The 14,973-nt window shown below is 43.9% G+C and overlaps 1 protein-coding gene across 2 annotated transcripts in view; it reads left to right on the top strand.

Annotated features, from left to right (window-relative positions):
- The window catches only part of LOC138304375 (active breakpoint cluster region-related protein-like), a 248,501-nt gene extending 238,061 nt beyond the window's left edge, over positions 1-10,440 (top strand). Inside the window, exon 23 of one of the 2 annotated variants that reach the window (XM_069244361.1) lies at positions 9,759-10,440. In XM_069244361.1, coding sequence (XP_069100462.1) covers positions 9,759-9,902 — 144 coding nt within the window. In that variant the 3' untranslated portion in view covers positions 9,903-10,440. The remainder of the gene's footprint in view (positions 1-9,758) is intronic. The other variant, XM_069244362.1, reaches the window with a different exon arrangement.
- Positions 10,441-14,973: the final 4,533 nt, after the last annotated feature.

A 14,973-nucleotide genomic window follows, 5' to 3' on the forward strand; every position in this document is an offset into this window, starting at 1 on the left:
GCATAGTGCCATGTAGGGGGACCCAAGTTAGGCCCCCTATGGCATTCAAAAAAAAAAAGTAAAATACTTACCTGGACTTAACTGGGATGGGTCCCCCCCATCCTTAGGTGTCCTCCAGGTGTGGGTGTGGGTGGGTGGGGGTGTCCCTGGGGGCAGGGAATGGCACCTGTGGGCTGTGTCTATGGTCTCTGACCATGGAAAATAGCCCACAGGTCCCCTAACGCCTGCCCATACCCAGGCGTTAAATAATGGTGCTAAGCAGGCTTAGGGCCATTATTTAAGGCCCTCCTCCTCCTGTGCTTGATTTTTGCACAGGAGAATAAATAAGGTGCAAAGGCCTTAGAGTCATTTTTTGCCTGGGAACGCCTACCTTGCACTTCATTGACGCACTGTAGTTTTCCGCAGGCAAATAATGATGTTAACTCCAATATTTTGGTGCTAGGCGGGTCTAGAGTCGAAATATAAATATGGAGTCAAGTTTGTGCCAGATTTGCGTACAAAAAAATGAGGCAAATCCGGCCAAACAGAGTATAAATATGGGCCTTAAACTGTCTTGACATGATGATAAACTCTTGCCAACGGCAGACGGTTCGATGGACTCAAACACCTCATGTCTTCTATACAACTGCTGGTGAAGACCACTAGTGGGGGATGACAACCGTTGAAAATAGGTTGAAGACAGTTGGTTTGGGGTGATGACCGTTGGCAAGGAGTGAAGACCGTTGGCATGGGTTGACGATTTAGCATAGTGCTGTCACCAAATATCTTTCCACTCTACTCCTGCTGGTGTGTGGATGACATAGGCCTCATTGATAATACTTTTCAGTGGTTCTGCTGTCTGTTGCATGCATCCACTACAGGCCTCCCTTTCCTCTTCCTGGGCACTTCTGCCCTATGTGGCATTGTGTTTCACTCTTTGGGGCTCGGAGTAGTGTCAGGTTTCTTCACATGGACTTGCTGCCAGGCCCAGATGTTGATCTTTAACCTTGTGAAGGCACCTTGTTTGAGCTTCCCTTCCATAATGTAAACTTCAAAGGCCTTGGATTTGTCCAGAGTGGTGCTCTGAACCATCCCTCAAATCTTAGCAGGAATGCTTCAGCACAGATGCATGGAGCAACGTTTGAAGATTTTAGCTTGGTGCTAGCGTTGCATGTTTTTACATCTGTGAGCGCATAACTTAACGCGTCACTCCACCTTTGACATTACATGCCACTCTACTACTGTCAGTCAGAAATTAGACCTCTGACTGGCCAGTCACAATTCAATAGCACGGCTGCCCTAGCTTGCTCTTTCCTAGGCATGAGTACACAGTCGAAGCGCTTGTCTGCCCAGAGCTCCATTCACAAGAGTTTCTAGAATTATTTTTTACGTGAAGTTTCCAACTGGTTCAGCATTCTACTGAAGGCAGCTAGCACCATGCCAACAGTGCACATAGAGTGCTGATCCACGTGACTAGAAGGGCATGAAATGAGGAGGAAAGGTGCATTGCGAACACAGAAATTGTTTCAGGCAGTACCCGAAGTACAATAAAAAAAAAATTTACATTCGCGTTAAGAATTTTTCAATTCTATGTCAGGACCGGAGGCTCCGATTATGCATGTTTAAAGCTGACCCACAACCACTGAAGCAATATCCACAATAGGTTTATAATAAAATGATTGGAACGTAGATTCAGAAGACCAATCTGCAGCTCTTAAAATGTCTTCTAATCGGGAACCTAAGGCAAAAGATTTTGAGGCCATGGCCCCTCTAGTTGAATGAGTGCCAGATTTAGAAATATTAATGCCCGCTTCGCCCAAGAGCCAGCAAACCCATCTGGCCAGAGTGGCAGACAAAACAGGGTGATAAGGTTTAACCAATGATATCAATAACTGTCCCCCCATAACACAATAAAATTCTTCTGTATGTACCTCATAATCTCTTAGACATTGTACTACACACAATTTGGGATTTTCTACAAAACTAGGATAGGAAACAGATTTCAAATTACACTTAGTACGACGGGAAACAGAAAAGGTTACTCCCTCAGGAGAAAAAACCCTACCCGCCAAATCCACAGCCCTAACATCAGAAACCCGTTTGCAGGAGATTAAACATAACATAGTGAGTTTGGCCACAAGCTGTTTCCTGGAAAGGAATCTATTAGCCAGCCACGACTATATTCGCATCCCAAAGGGTAGAATAACGCGGATGAGGGGGTTAGCCAACCTTATGCCTTTCAAAAGCTTACAAACAATGGGTAATTCCCCCACAGGTTTACCATCCACTGGCAAATGACCCATTGAAATAGCCGACCAATAATTATTAACCGATCTATAAGCCAAGCCGGATGCAGCTAGAGAGGACAAAAAATTCTGTACCAGACTGCAATCTGCTGAAGACGGATCAGCATTCCGTGCACTGCACCAAGAACACCATTGTTTCCAAGCAGAAGCATATCTATTGTGGGTACTGGAAGACCAGGATCCTGCAATGAAAGCGGAAGAATCCTGCGAAAGTCCTGAGATACTCCATCTTTCCCTGAAAGATGCCAAGCCACTGGGCCAGCTGCCCTGAGAGAATTAGAGGATGAGGAGGGGCCAGGTGATCCAGAAGGAGGTTGGGTCGGAACGGAATCAAGATCGGGAGGTCGCAACTCAACTCCAGAGCTACCGGAAACCAAGCCTGGAACCTCCAGAGAGGAGTCACTAGAATGAGATCTGCCTGCTGAAAAAAGGATCTGAGCCAAAACCCTGGGAATCATCAAGAAGGGAGGAAACGCATAGCCCAGACCCAGAGACCAGTGCCTCTGGATCTGGCCTCCAGCTGAAAAATCTCTTCATCTGCCGATTCAGGCGGGATGCAAACAGATCTACCGAGAAGGGACCCCACAGGGAGCAGAGAACTCAAAAGACCTTGGGATGAAGCCTTCAGTCCCTGAAATCCCACAGGTGAGAGAGTGCCAATCTGCCACAGAATTGCTGCTCCCCAGTAGGTATTCCGCTACTACTGAAATCTGGTGCTGTAGAGAAAAATGCCAAAAGTCCTTGGCAATCTCCGCTAGAATGCAAGACTTGGTCTCGACCAATATGTTGACCTATCTCACTGCAGAGATATTGTCCATACGAAGAAGGATACAACAATTCGTCTCGACAGGAGACAGGCTCTTGATTGGAAACAAGGCCACTAGAACCTCCAGAAAATTGATATGGAGGTCCAGCTCTGCTTTGGACCAAAGGCACCCTGTGGAAACCGACCCGCAATGAGCCCCCCAGCCCCAAAGACTGGCATCCGACTCTATCACAATCTCTGGGGAAGAAACAAAAATGGCCCTGCCATTCCAAGGCTCCATGTGGTCTAACCACCAACGCTTCTCCAAGCGAGCCTCCTCTGAAAGGGGAATCTGGTCCACATATTTGAGACCTCTCTGAAGATGAAAAAATGTCAATCTCTGAAGAGCCCTGTAGTGTAGAGGACCCGGAAAGATCACTTGAATGGAGGAAGAGAGCAGGCCCACAATGCGGGCAACTGCCATCAATGATACAGTCTGCCTGAACAGCAGTAACCTCAATTCTCACTTGATCAGATGAATCTTCTGGGGGGGAAGGATCAACTGAGCCAGAGTAGAATCTACCCAAAAGCCCAGAAAATCCAACCTCTAAGATGGAATTAAGACTGACTTCTGGGCATTGATAATGCATCCCAGACTCTGGAAAAGAGAAATGGACCTTTCCAGATGGTTGAGGACTAGACGGGGACATTGAGCCATAAAGAGAATGTTGTTGAGGTAAATTATAAGACGGACTCCTCGAACACAGAGGAACTCTTCCACTGGCCTCATCTCCTTTGTGAAGCACCAAGGGGCCGATGAGAGGCCGAAAGGAAGACCCCTGTACTTGTAACAAAGGCCTTCCCACAGAAACTGGAGGAATCAACGGTGGGGAGGAAAAATAGGAATGGGCAAGTAAGCATTCTTTAAATCTAAACGAACCATCCAGTCTCGTTCCTGAAGAATATCCCTCAGTAAGTAGATGCCCTCCATTTTGAAATGCCGATAAGCCAAGCACCCGTTGAACTCTTTGAGGTTCAACACAAGGGTGGAGCCACCACCTTCCTTCTTGTCCACTAAAAATACAAAGCTGAAAACCCCATCGGATGAATGGAAGCCTCAACGACAACACTTTTTTTCAAAAGCGATGCGATTTCTGCGGAAATGAAATTGCGATCTTGAAGGGAAAAATACATTGGACGGGGAAGAGACGTCTGAGATGGGGACTCGAAAAATTCTAGCTTGAGGCCTTGAAAAGTCTCCAAAGCCCAAGAGTTGCAAGTAATCTTGCGCCATGCTTGCAGGAAACACCCTGTCCTGCCCCCTAAAACAACCTCTCAGCTTACAATTAGGCTCACCTGTAGATCCTGCATTCTGGGAGTAGAATTGAGTGCCTCTAGAGCTCCCTCTGCAGAATCTGGAGCGACCTGCTCTCGGGCAGGAAGGGTAGAAGGTGGACACACAGGAATTGAAGTCTTCGAAACCACCTCTCCCCTGATGATAGTATCCCCGCTGAGGAGCTTGTTGGCTGAAATGGCCAAAGCCTCACCATCTGTAGCATCCAGCCCCATGAAAAAGTGGGCAAAGAACCTTCTTGATAGACCCTTGGGCCTTGTCCAAATTGGCATAAGTTGCCGCAAATTTAGAATTGCAAAAAGAACAAGTGATGGATGGAATGCTGAACAATGTCAAACATTCACCCCCAGTACAGAGATCTGGGCCTAAATCCATAATTTTTTGCTACCTATGCCATTCCAGTTTGGACCCAGCCATATGCAAATCAGTCTTGACCCTGTTCCCCATGGGAACAGTCCAGCCCGAACTGCTAGGCCAGGCCTTCCCTGATCTGGAAACAAGCATCCTGGGAACGGTTTCTGGGTATCACCCTTCCTCAGCCAGGCTAGCTTGACTCCAGTGGCATGAGGATTACAGGACCCACGTCTGGGCATACCTGTCCCACTTAAGGCTACAATTGCAAATTTCGAAAGCTCCTTGAGGAAAGGAGAACCAAAAAGCAAACCCTGAGCCAAAGGACCTGACTCAGATAAAGCAAGGTCTGACAACTTTGGCTCCATTTTTATCAATACGGTGCACGACGTTCATTGGAAATTGCACAATTAACATTCCCTAGAAAGCATAGGGCCCTTTGTGCCCAATCAACCAGAACATCGGGGTCAATAGCATCACCAGAATCCTTGGCCTGAAACCCTATCTCCAAAATCTTGGTCAATGGACCAGTCACGTCTAGAAGTTTGGCCTGGCAACCAGGCCAGGTGCGATCGATCCCCTTCTTTGGATCCTTTGAAATCTTTTTCAAATATGTGACAAGAGTAGGATCCAGTTCAGGTGTCTCTGTCACCTTAGAGGGGAAATCTGGTCTTGGGCATTCTGAATGCAATCTGGAACGAAACTCCTTCTCGAACCCATGCCTAATGTGGGATTCCACATAGTCAGCTACTTCCGCAGGAGGCAACCATAGAGTAGAGCGGGGATCAACAATGTCCTCCGGTTCAAAAGTAAGAACTTTTGGGGTAGGAGTAGAATCATCCTGGTGTTGTGCGTCTTCTTTTTCATTTTCGGGGGGATCATCCTGCTGGTCTGAGGAATGCTCTGAGGAAGAGGAAGCCATATCCTCCTTAGACTTAGACTTTGAGGTAGCAGAAGCATTTTAGTCATGATCCCTGGCCAGGGATCTGATAAGACTCTCAAAGTCCACAGCATGGGGATTCTTATCCGGCCTAAGGGCCTGTGAGCCGCCAGACAGGGAGGGATCTTCGACTATCTGAGACCATGAGGTGGCCACCCATCCCTGCTGCTTGGCAAGACCAATGAGATGGTGTTTAATAGGCCTGATACCCTGGACCAAGGCTTGATTGACTTTATGACGCACACCAGCATCGAGGGCATAGACAAGATCTTGCTCAAAGGATCCCGCAGGGTCATCCACATAATATTAATCACCTCCTTGGTCCTCATAGGCAGCCATACTGACTGGATAGAAATATACAACTCCAAAGAAGCAGAAATCTAGGTGATGCAGAACAAAGTGGGCAGAATACCAGCCTTGAAAGCAGGTTAAAACACAAATAGTACATAGAGGGAGCTCTGCCCAAATATAAACAGGTCCATCCTGTGTAAAAATGGTTTCATCCCCAAGGAGAGCACACTTGGGGCGTATAACAGAGAGAAAAGCACAGCCAAAAGCTTAAACGAGATGAGGACACGCGTCTCAGCGTGTTCGATAATTATGGGGCTCCGCACATGCGCAGTAGAACAAGCTATGTGCAGTCGAAAGAGGACTGCGTGGCATCACCACGCGTCCTCACTCCCCTGCTCCTGCTCTACCAAAAGCAGGACGCAAGTCGAGCGGCCGCCTCCGGGAGGTGCAACGACACTCCCAAACACCAGAAGAAATATTATAACAATGTGCACACAGCGCAATCGCAAAGAACCAATAAAAAACAAGTCACAATCACAAATATACACAGTGTTTAAAGATAAATCAAAAAGCAAGTAACTGGCTGCGAAGCTGCAAAGAAAGAGGAGTTGTTTCATGGTTGTCAGCGTTATATAGGGGGACTGCCTCTATAGTTATCACATGTTGTGGATACACTTGGGATTTGTAGTTTTTTCTGTGTATACTTTCTGATTGGCTGCTGTTAAAATTAAAGTAAAGAAAGAGAAGCAGAATCGGAGCCTCCAGTCCTGACATAGAATTGAAACAAGTGCAGAAAAACAGCAACATTTGTTACGCTCCATTATCACCGAATGTGTGCCCCAAGTGGGAAAAAAGTAACTATGTTTTTTACTTTGTTTAAAGTTTCATACAAATCATTATATTGAATGTACCTTAAATACATTTTCATCATGTTGACAGATAATCAAATGTACTTGCCCAACCAGAAGTACATGGGCAGCATTATAATTGAAAACATGGTTATGATACAGCATTTTCGGAGCACAATCATTTCTAAATAAAATAAAATTATATCCCAAAGGCAGGCGACTGCAGGGTATTCTATCACAATTGGCAGTTTGTAATATAGGCATGCTCTAATAGCAACTCACCCTTATCAACTACTAACATCAATGTAAGTAGGAGTTAACTCCATAACTGCTGAGGCTTTTTCACCCCAGTGCTGAGACCTTTTTTGGCTATTTCACGCTTAGGCCTTCATAACTTTTTTCCACATAAGGTATCAACATCAAATTTGCACTCTTTTTTCCCAACATCACGGGGATTCCAAAGGTACCCATGGTTTGTGGATTTCCAGGAGGGGACAGAGAAAACATCCAAAACATAGCTACATATTGATTATTTTTTTTAAATAGGAAAAAAGTGTTTAGCAAAAAAGTGTCTGTTTTTTTCCCTAAAAATTACATCAACAAAAATCTATCTAAAATCACCATTTTCCAGCTATAAGGAACATGCAGAGCTCCATGGAAAAAACATTTTCTTTTACCACAGTTTTGGCATTTTTCTAAGACGTCGTTCATTTTTCTTAATTTTTGTATTTCCTACGTACTTCCAGTTTGTGGTGTTCCTAGAAAGCTATAGTTTTCTGAAACAAACAAAACTCTAAATTCAGCAAGGGGTCATTTCCAGTAGATCACATAAGCTTTTCCCAAATTAACTAACTTTTGAAATAAATAATATTGAAAATGAGTAGGAAAATATGGCAATTTGTGACATCTGTGCCTGTAACTTCTTGTCACAATGACCAAATTATAAAAACAGTATACCATTACATCCGCTTGACTCTTCTGGTTGTGGGGATAAACAGGGTTTTTAGGTTGTTCAAGAACCCGAGGTACCCAGAGCCAACAACTGAGGTGCACCTTACAACAGTTTTTATTGTATGCCGAGAATAGGGCAATTCATATGGTAAAATATAATGAGTGAAAAAAAGAGTATGAAGGCACTCTACGTATTTCCAAAATGTACAAAAGATGCCAGCATTAGAAGCAGTAGGTACCTATACATTTCTGAATTTGTGGGTCCCCATTCTAGGATGAGTTTCAGAGGGCACACTCTGGCTTACATTTGGAAGGCACAAATTAAGAGAAATCCAATTGATAATAACAAATGTTCTACTATTCTGCGTTCCCATATCTCTCCTAATAAAAATGGTACCTCATTTGTGTGGGAAGGCAGAGAGCCTGCAACAGGAAAGTGCCCAGAACACAATACGGGCTTGTCACATTTTTGAACTGGAAACTGACCCTTTTTTTGCAATGTGGGAAGCTGTGGATTGTGGGCCATAGTTCAGCCGGCAGCTAGAAAAACACAGCAAAGCTGCACATTTTTTAAAACTAGATACCAGGGGAAATGCGGGTTGTGGTGACCTGCATGGCTCTCACCTGGTTTTCCTACCAAGACACCCTTGTAAACCTTAAACTTTGACAAAAAATACTAATTTTCATTATTCTTGTGTGACGGAAACTTCTGTAATGTGTGGGGAGCCACAAATTTCATACTATTCCCCTACGTCTCCTGATAAAAATGGTACCTCACTTGTGTGGGAGGGCCTAGTGTCCATGACACGAAAGGGCCCAAAACTCAACATGGACACATCACATTTTTTCACTGAGAACTGACCGTTTTTTTTTTTTTTTGCTATGTGGGTAGCTGTTGATTTGTTTCCCGTAGCTCAGCCGACACAAATGGTAACCTAGCTAACCTGCCTGTGTTGGAATACTAGGCACCCAGAGGAATCCAGGGTGCACTGACTTGCGTGGCTCACACCAGATTTTCTTACCCAGAAGCCCTTACAAACCTTAAACTTTTACTAAAATACACATTTTTCTTCCATATCTCTGTGGGAAAGTTCCAGAATCTTTTGGGATTCACAAATTTTGTGCCACCTAGAGATCCCACATGTCTCCAGATAATAACAGTATCCCATTTCTTTGGGTGGGCCAAGAGATTGTGGCACGAAAAGCCCTAAAGCACTACATGGAGAGATCAGCAGTGCAGAGCTGGGGGTTAGTTGCATTATTTGGGGCCTTTCACAGCCACTACCCATGGAAACCCACCGACAGCAGACATTTTTTAAAACTAGACACACAAGTGATTACAGGGTCTTGATCATGGTGTGGATCCCACAAGGCTTTCTTACCCACAGTGCCCTGCAAACCTCATACTTTGCATAAACTCACACATTTTCCTTGCATTTCTGTGACATAAACATTCAGAATCCGCAGGAATCCACCCAGTGATACCCTCTTGTCCTGATAAACACGTTTCCCCACTTGTGTGGCTGGGCCTAGTGCCAGTGACAGGAATGGATCAACCCAAGGTCAATGGTAGTCCCCTGCAAGTACTACTAGTGACCCTCGTTTGATCCATTCTTGTCGTGTTCAGCACATTTGCCTGCAATTTGACTGTTTTTACATACATGTATTTTAATACTGGCTTACCTATATAAACTCATCCTCTACTTCAAAAGCAACATGCTATGACATCGACTTGATATGGCCTACTCATAGAAAACCATAAATGAATGAATGAATGAGTGAGTGATTACCTCTCTCTGCCACTAAATGTTCAGGTGCGGACAGCTGTGATGTATCACATAGGAACTTGATTTAAAGAGAATACCTTTCGCCAGTGCCCAGTCGTCATAACATCTGCACATCTTCAGGGATAACAAAAAGCACCTAGAGAAAATTTTATGATGTGTGCTACAGAAATTGACCATTGCATAACCTTTGCCCTTTGTCGACTCAGGTCCAGGTGCTCCTGTACTACCTGCAGAGTGAATCCATCACAGCCCCCCAGGAGCGAAGACGGACCCGCTCGGTATCTGCACAGAAACTCCAGCATGAAGGGCACCCTGAGATAGGGGCTGCTCCTGGTCATCCTGTGGAGTAAAGGCGGTGACATCACACATCACAACCTTAGAAACCGTAGGGTTTCTATGCAGGGTTTGGCTGTAAACAAGCTTACGTGGACTGTACAAAATGGAAGAAGAATGGTGGAACTCAGTTGGGGTGGGTACGAGGCAAAGGGACTGTTAATGAGACCGTTTTTGAAGTATGAGACAGGCAAGAGACTTGCTCTAGTCACACAATGAGTTTTTGTAGCAGTGCCACGATTGAATCGAAACTCAGGATAAAGAGAACTTTCGTTCACACAGAGACTCAGTGGCAGACCTGAGGTCAGATGCGCATGCAGGTCATTGGCTGTCCTGAAGTCACACACACAGTCACTGGCTGAGCCAAGACTGGACTGGGCATCTGGAGAATCTGTGAAAGACCTGAAACCAGAGACTCACAGAGAGGAAAGGGCTTTTCGGATGTCCCAAGTTCACACTGCTCTGACATCACTTTGGTTGTTGTGGTAATTTTTTTAAAACATTCACTCCGAAAATATCACAATGAAATGTAAATAAAACGTATATTGTGCCTTTTATCTTTTGTCCTCTAAGTTCCTACTCAAGGCTACAGCAACATGGATCACTCCATACTGTTCTAGTACAAGGAAATTCACTGATTTACAAGATGACTGCAAGGGAAACCTTTTCATTTATAGTTTCTGTTTAGGGCAAGATGACCATCACTACATTTATTTCCTTTCGTGTGACCTACTGTGTAGGCATTTTGGGCCTAAGCAGGAAAATATACTTAATGGCCATGCTGGGTACAGAGAAAGCAATGTGCATGAGGGCTATTGTATTTGTGTTATGTTGGAGTAAATTCCTGCCTTAGGAATTTGTTTCCTGAAAAGCAAAAAAATAATAATAACCAGCAAGGCCCAAAAAAACATGGGCCCATTCGGCATTCTGCTCTACCTTCAGTGCTTAAGTATAAAGGTTCCAGCCAGGCATTCGTCGCAGTAGTGATGGTGGCCAGCCTTTGAGAATGTGGTTGGCCGCTGGCTAAAGTTGAATTGAGTCCCTAGTGAGGAAACGCTTCCAGCAGGTCTGGTTATTTAGAGTACAGAAATAAGAACAGACGTTCCCTCCAAAACAGATCTGTCATGATAAGGGTAATTGTGAATCCTGCTATTTAGGAATCATCCAACAGTTATTGTCATGTAAAGTGTGTCCTGTCAAGAAAATCCAGATTTCATTCTATCCCACTGCCCCCAAAAATATCCATTGCTACTTTCCATCCTATAAACATTACTGAATTCGTGAACTCTGAATAGGTCCTATTTTAAGCAGATTACTCCACAAGCGGGAACTTTTTATGTTTTATTTTTTTAGAGACAGCCACTTAAATCCTAAAATTGACAAATTGGTGGTATCTCACTATGAATCTTCACATTCCTCCTTGTCACCACCGCAGGAATTGATGACAGTTGGCAGAGAGGCAGTGCACAGTCACACATGGAGAGCTGCACAACGGCTTTAAGACTTCAGACTGACCATGTACTTTGAGAACTACAGGAGTTGTCTGTCAGTTAATTTTCAGAATGCATGACCACTGGGCTCTGCTCGTTTGTGTCATATCTGACTAATTTTAGTAGCTGTTTCTGCTAAAACCAAATATAATTTCATGTCTTTCGGTGTTTACTGTACTTCAGTGCTTAATTTGTAAATAAAGAGGTGCCGGTGCTCAAAGCCCTTCTCTTAAACACGAGACTGCTGTAATTAAATCTGCCAGCACTGAATACTGAGGCAGCGTAATCCTGAAGCAATCTCGGGCCTCTTCAATCCACTTACTGCCACCCCTGCCCCTTCAGCTCATCCTGCAACTTTCTACTTTGCCCTTTTATAACGCTTTTTAGTTTTTCCTTCTTCCGTCTTTCTCATATGTGTCTTTTTCTCGCAGCAAATGCTTGAGGCATAAGAATAAGCCCCGGCACTCACAAATAAGTGCCGGTGCTCAGCACCGGAAACAACAAACCCAAATTAAGCACTGCTGTACTCTCATTGTTACTATCGTAAGAATTGTTCAATTTTTTGCTAGAAATTCGAGCAGGGGAGGACACACACACTCATATTTATTTCTCTACGTGCACACTCACTTATATCGATCCATTCACAAGAGCACATACATACACCCACCATTCACAAACATATACACATGCACACACCCATTGACAGCACATGCGCACAAATACACATACATTCATACACTAAACATTAAGAAAAACCTCACTGGGCGGCAGAGGGGATCTCAGGTGGCAGGTGGGAACCCCCAGTGGCTCCTGGAGGATTGGAATACCATGTCTGATTCGCTGACCTTTGTATGGGTCAGCCAATGAGTGGGTGCCACAGTCCCTTACTCGTCACAGTGGGATGGGGTCAGTGAGACTGCCGACCACACCCTCCCCTGTGAAGAGACATCACAGATGGACAGTTGGCCCTAGGCCCTTCCGGGCTTAAAATTGAAGTACCCAGGTCCAAGTCTCTCTGTGATGCACCCCCTCATCATAAAGGGGGGCCCACAAGCACTTGTCCAGGCTAAGGAGATCTCGCCCACTGGGCTGTGAAATCCTCATCCCGGCAAATTTCACCTCCGGCAGCAAGGCACTTGTGCATTTAGACACTGCACTGCGCCTGGTTGCCTGACCCGAACATTAAGAATGTTGGCCAGGCTGACCTTTGCTCAGCCTGACAGGCACTCTTCATGGTTGCAAAAAGGTGCGTTGCAGTGCCCCTGCGCCCTTAAGGACAGTCCACTCCTAAGCCACTCACTGTCAAAGCACAAATATAAGGGCATTCACTGCCAATGGCCATGCTGTTGAAATTAATAATGTCAAGCTCATTAAGGTGAGAGACACTAAACCAAAGGTTTTGATGTTGAGTTGATACCCTCCTTAACTGAAGCCTAATGGGAGAAGGAAATTCTGCTTAATTACAGTGACAAGATTTCTGGCTCAAGAAGAGTACGTTTTCGCACCTCTAAGAAGTGACACACTCATACAGCTCCACAAGCAAAGGTATCAGAGAAAAGGAATGTGCCCATTCAACACAGACACACATCACAAATATGCACTCCAACACCCGATAAGTCTCAGAGAAAACCTAGGGCACCGAGAAGAGACACTAGATCTGAGTTTTCGCAATGTAGGTACTCTCCAACAACTTTTACACAATCACCTTCAAGAGTATCCCCAGTATGAACAGCGGGCTGATATGGAAGCACTACTTACACTACAGGTGTTGAGAGAGCCATTGATTGGGAGGAGAAAGGGTAAAATGCCTTAAACATATGGCATCCCAGCTGACTTCTAACAGGCAGTGCCATTGTTGCTTGTGGTTAAGTTGTTGGGGATCTACCAGCAAGCGCTTGAGGTGGGACGTGCTCTCCCTTTGCAGAGGGAGGCAGCGATTGTCCTTGTCCCCAAGGATAGGAAAGACCCATCCCTAGTGCCAGCATACTGACCATTGTTGATGCTGAAAATAGACACACAATGGCTAAGTAAAGTACTTGCAAATAGACTTCTCAAAGTAGTAGACATCCGTATCCATGCAGACCTGATGAGCTTTAAGGTGGCTGACAGAGATTATGAGCTCATAAAACACATCTGTATTTTACGGTACCAAGGAGATCCTGGATTCCCTAGGGTCCTAGCATATCTAGCAATTTATAAGGCACAATGGTCCCCGTGATAACATTAATAAACTCCTATATGTATTTTTTATATTTATATTGCTGAAGAATGTTTTAACAAGATTTTGGGAAATCGGTAAGGAACGAAACACCATATAATTAAAATTATCAGTGAGATGAGAAACATACTCAAACAATTGTGATGCAAGTGTGCAAACCACAGAATGTTTGTGGCATAATGTATATACACAGCCCGTGTAGTACAAATACACAATGTTTATAGGCCCATTTTTTAATTTTACTTGATTTCCCATTTATAATTACACTTTAAATGTATTAATACTTAATAAATATTATAGAAAACTATCTTTAGGTTGCAGGAAATATGTTTGATGGCCCTCGTCCTTCATTGGACCCATTTTCAAATTAATCAACATTAGATAAATAACCTGGGGTATTTATAAATAATTTTGCTAGCACTAATCTGTTTGAAAGATTATGTTATAGTAGACTAGGGCTTATTTTAATGTTTATACTTCATAGCAGGCAAGTATATTCAGTGCTAACTGGTACATATGCTTAAGTAGAATCATTTCCTCTGTAGTGTTCGAGTTTGGTTTCTGCAGGTCAGCAAAGTGGGAAAGTCGTAATGGGACCGGCTGGAATGTCGCCTTCACTGCAGCGACCTTCCCTTCAGGAGTTTGTAAAGTGATTCAGCCAGAGTTGAGTTAATTATGTTATGGTTTTAATGCAGATAAAGAGCACATTTATCAAGCGTCCATCTAAGTAAAGGGGCACAGAGCTTTCCAGATCTCCAACTGTCATAATAGAACATGGAATACTACGACATCATAGAGATGATGTAATGATGTCTCGTGCTCTAAATACAATACAGATCACCACATTATTTCCCCTTTTTTTTTTTTACAAGACAAAAAATACATATTAACCATAACTTACTACAACAATAAGGTAAACTGCTGTGTGATAGCAAATGTGTAATAAAATATACATATGTTATAATAATACTACTAATACGTAACCAAATCTTAAAATTTCTTTGGTTTTTGATGAATTCTAGTACTCTATTTTTATGGCAATCATTTCCTGGACAACTTATTTTGCTGAATTGCGTATTCTCAACCTGTTTTTGTGCAGCCGGGTCCAGTGCAATACGTGAAGTACTCCACCAACTCCCGTCAGATAACCTTACAGCATTTTTACGTATTTCACAAATTTGTTGAGTCCTTAAATCTGGATAGACCCTTTTTAACTAGTACTGGATTTGTTACTCTTACCCAGTCACCAACCTGCAATTCCTTATTTCTGTTATTTTCGTCTAATCTTCGCAAACCACTCAAATTGGCATTGTATTCTGCAACTTGCCATGCCTCTTTCAGGTCACTATCTTCATGGAACAACTTTACCATCCAAAAAGG

The sequence above is a fragment of the Pleurodeles waltl genome, chromosome 7, assembly GCF_031143425.1.
Source record: "Pleurodeles waltl isolate 20211129_DDA chromosome 7, aPleWal1.hap1.20221129, whole genome shotgun sequence".
Classification (NCBI taxonomy): Eukaryota; Metazoa; Chordata; class Amphibia; order Caudata; family Salamandridae; genus Pleurodeles; species Pleurodeles waltl.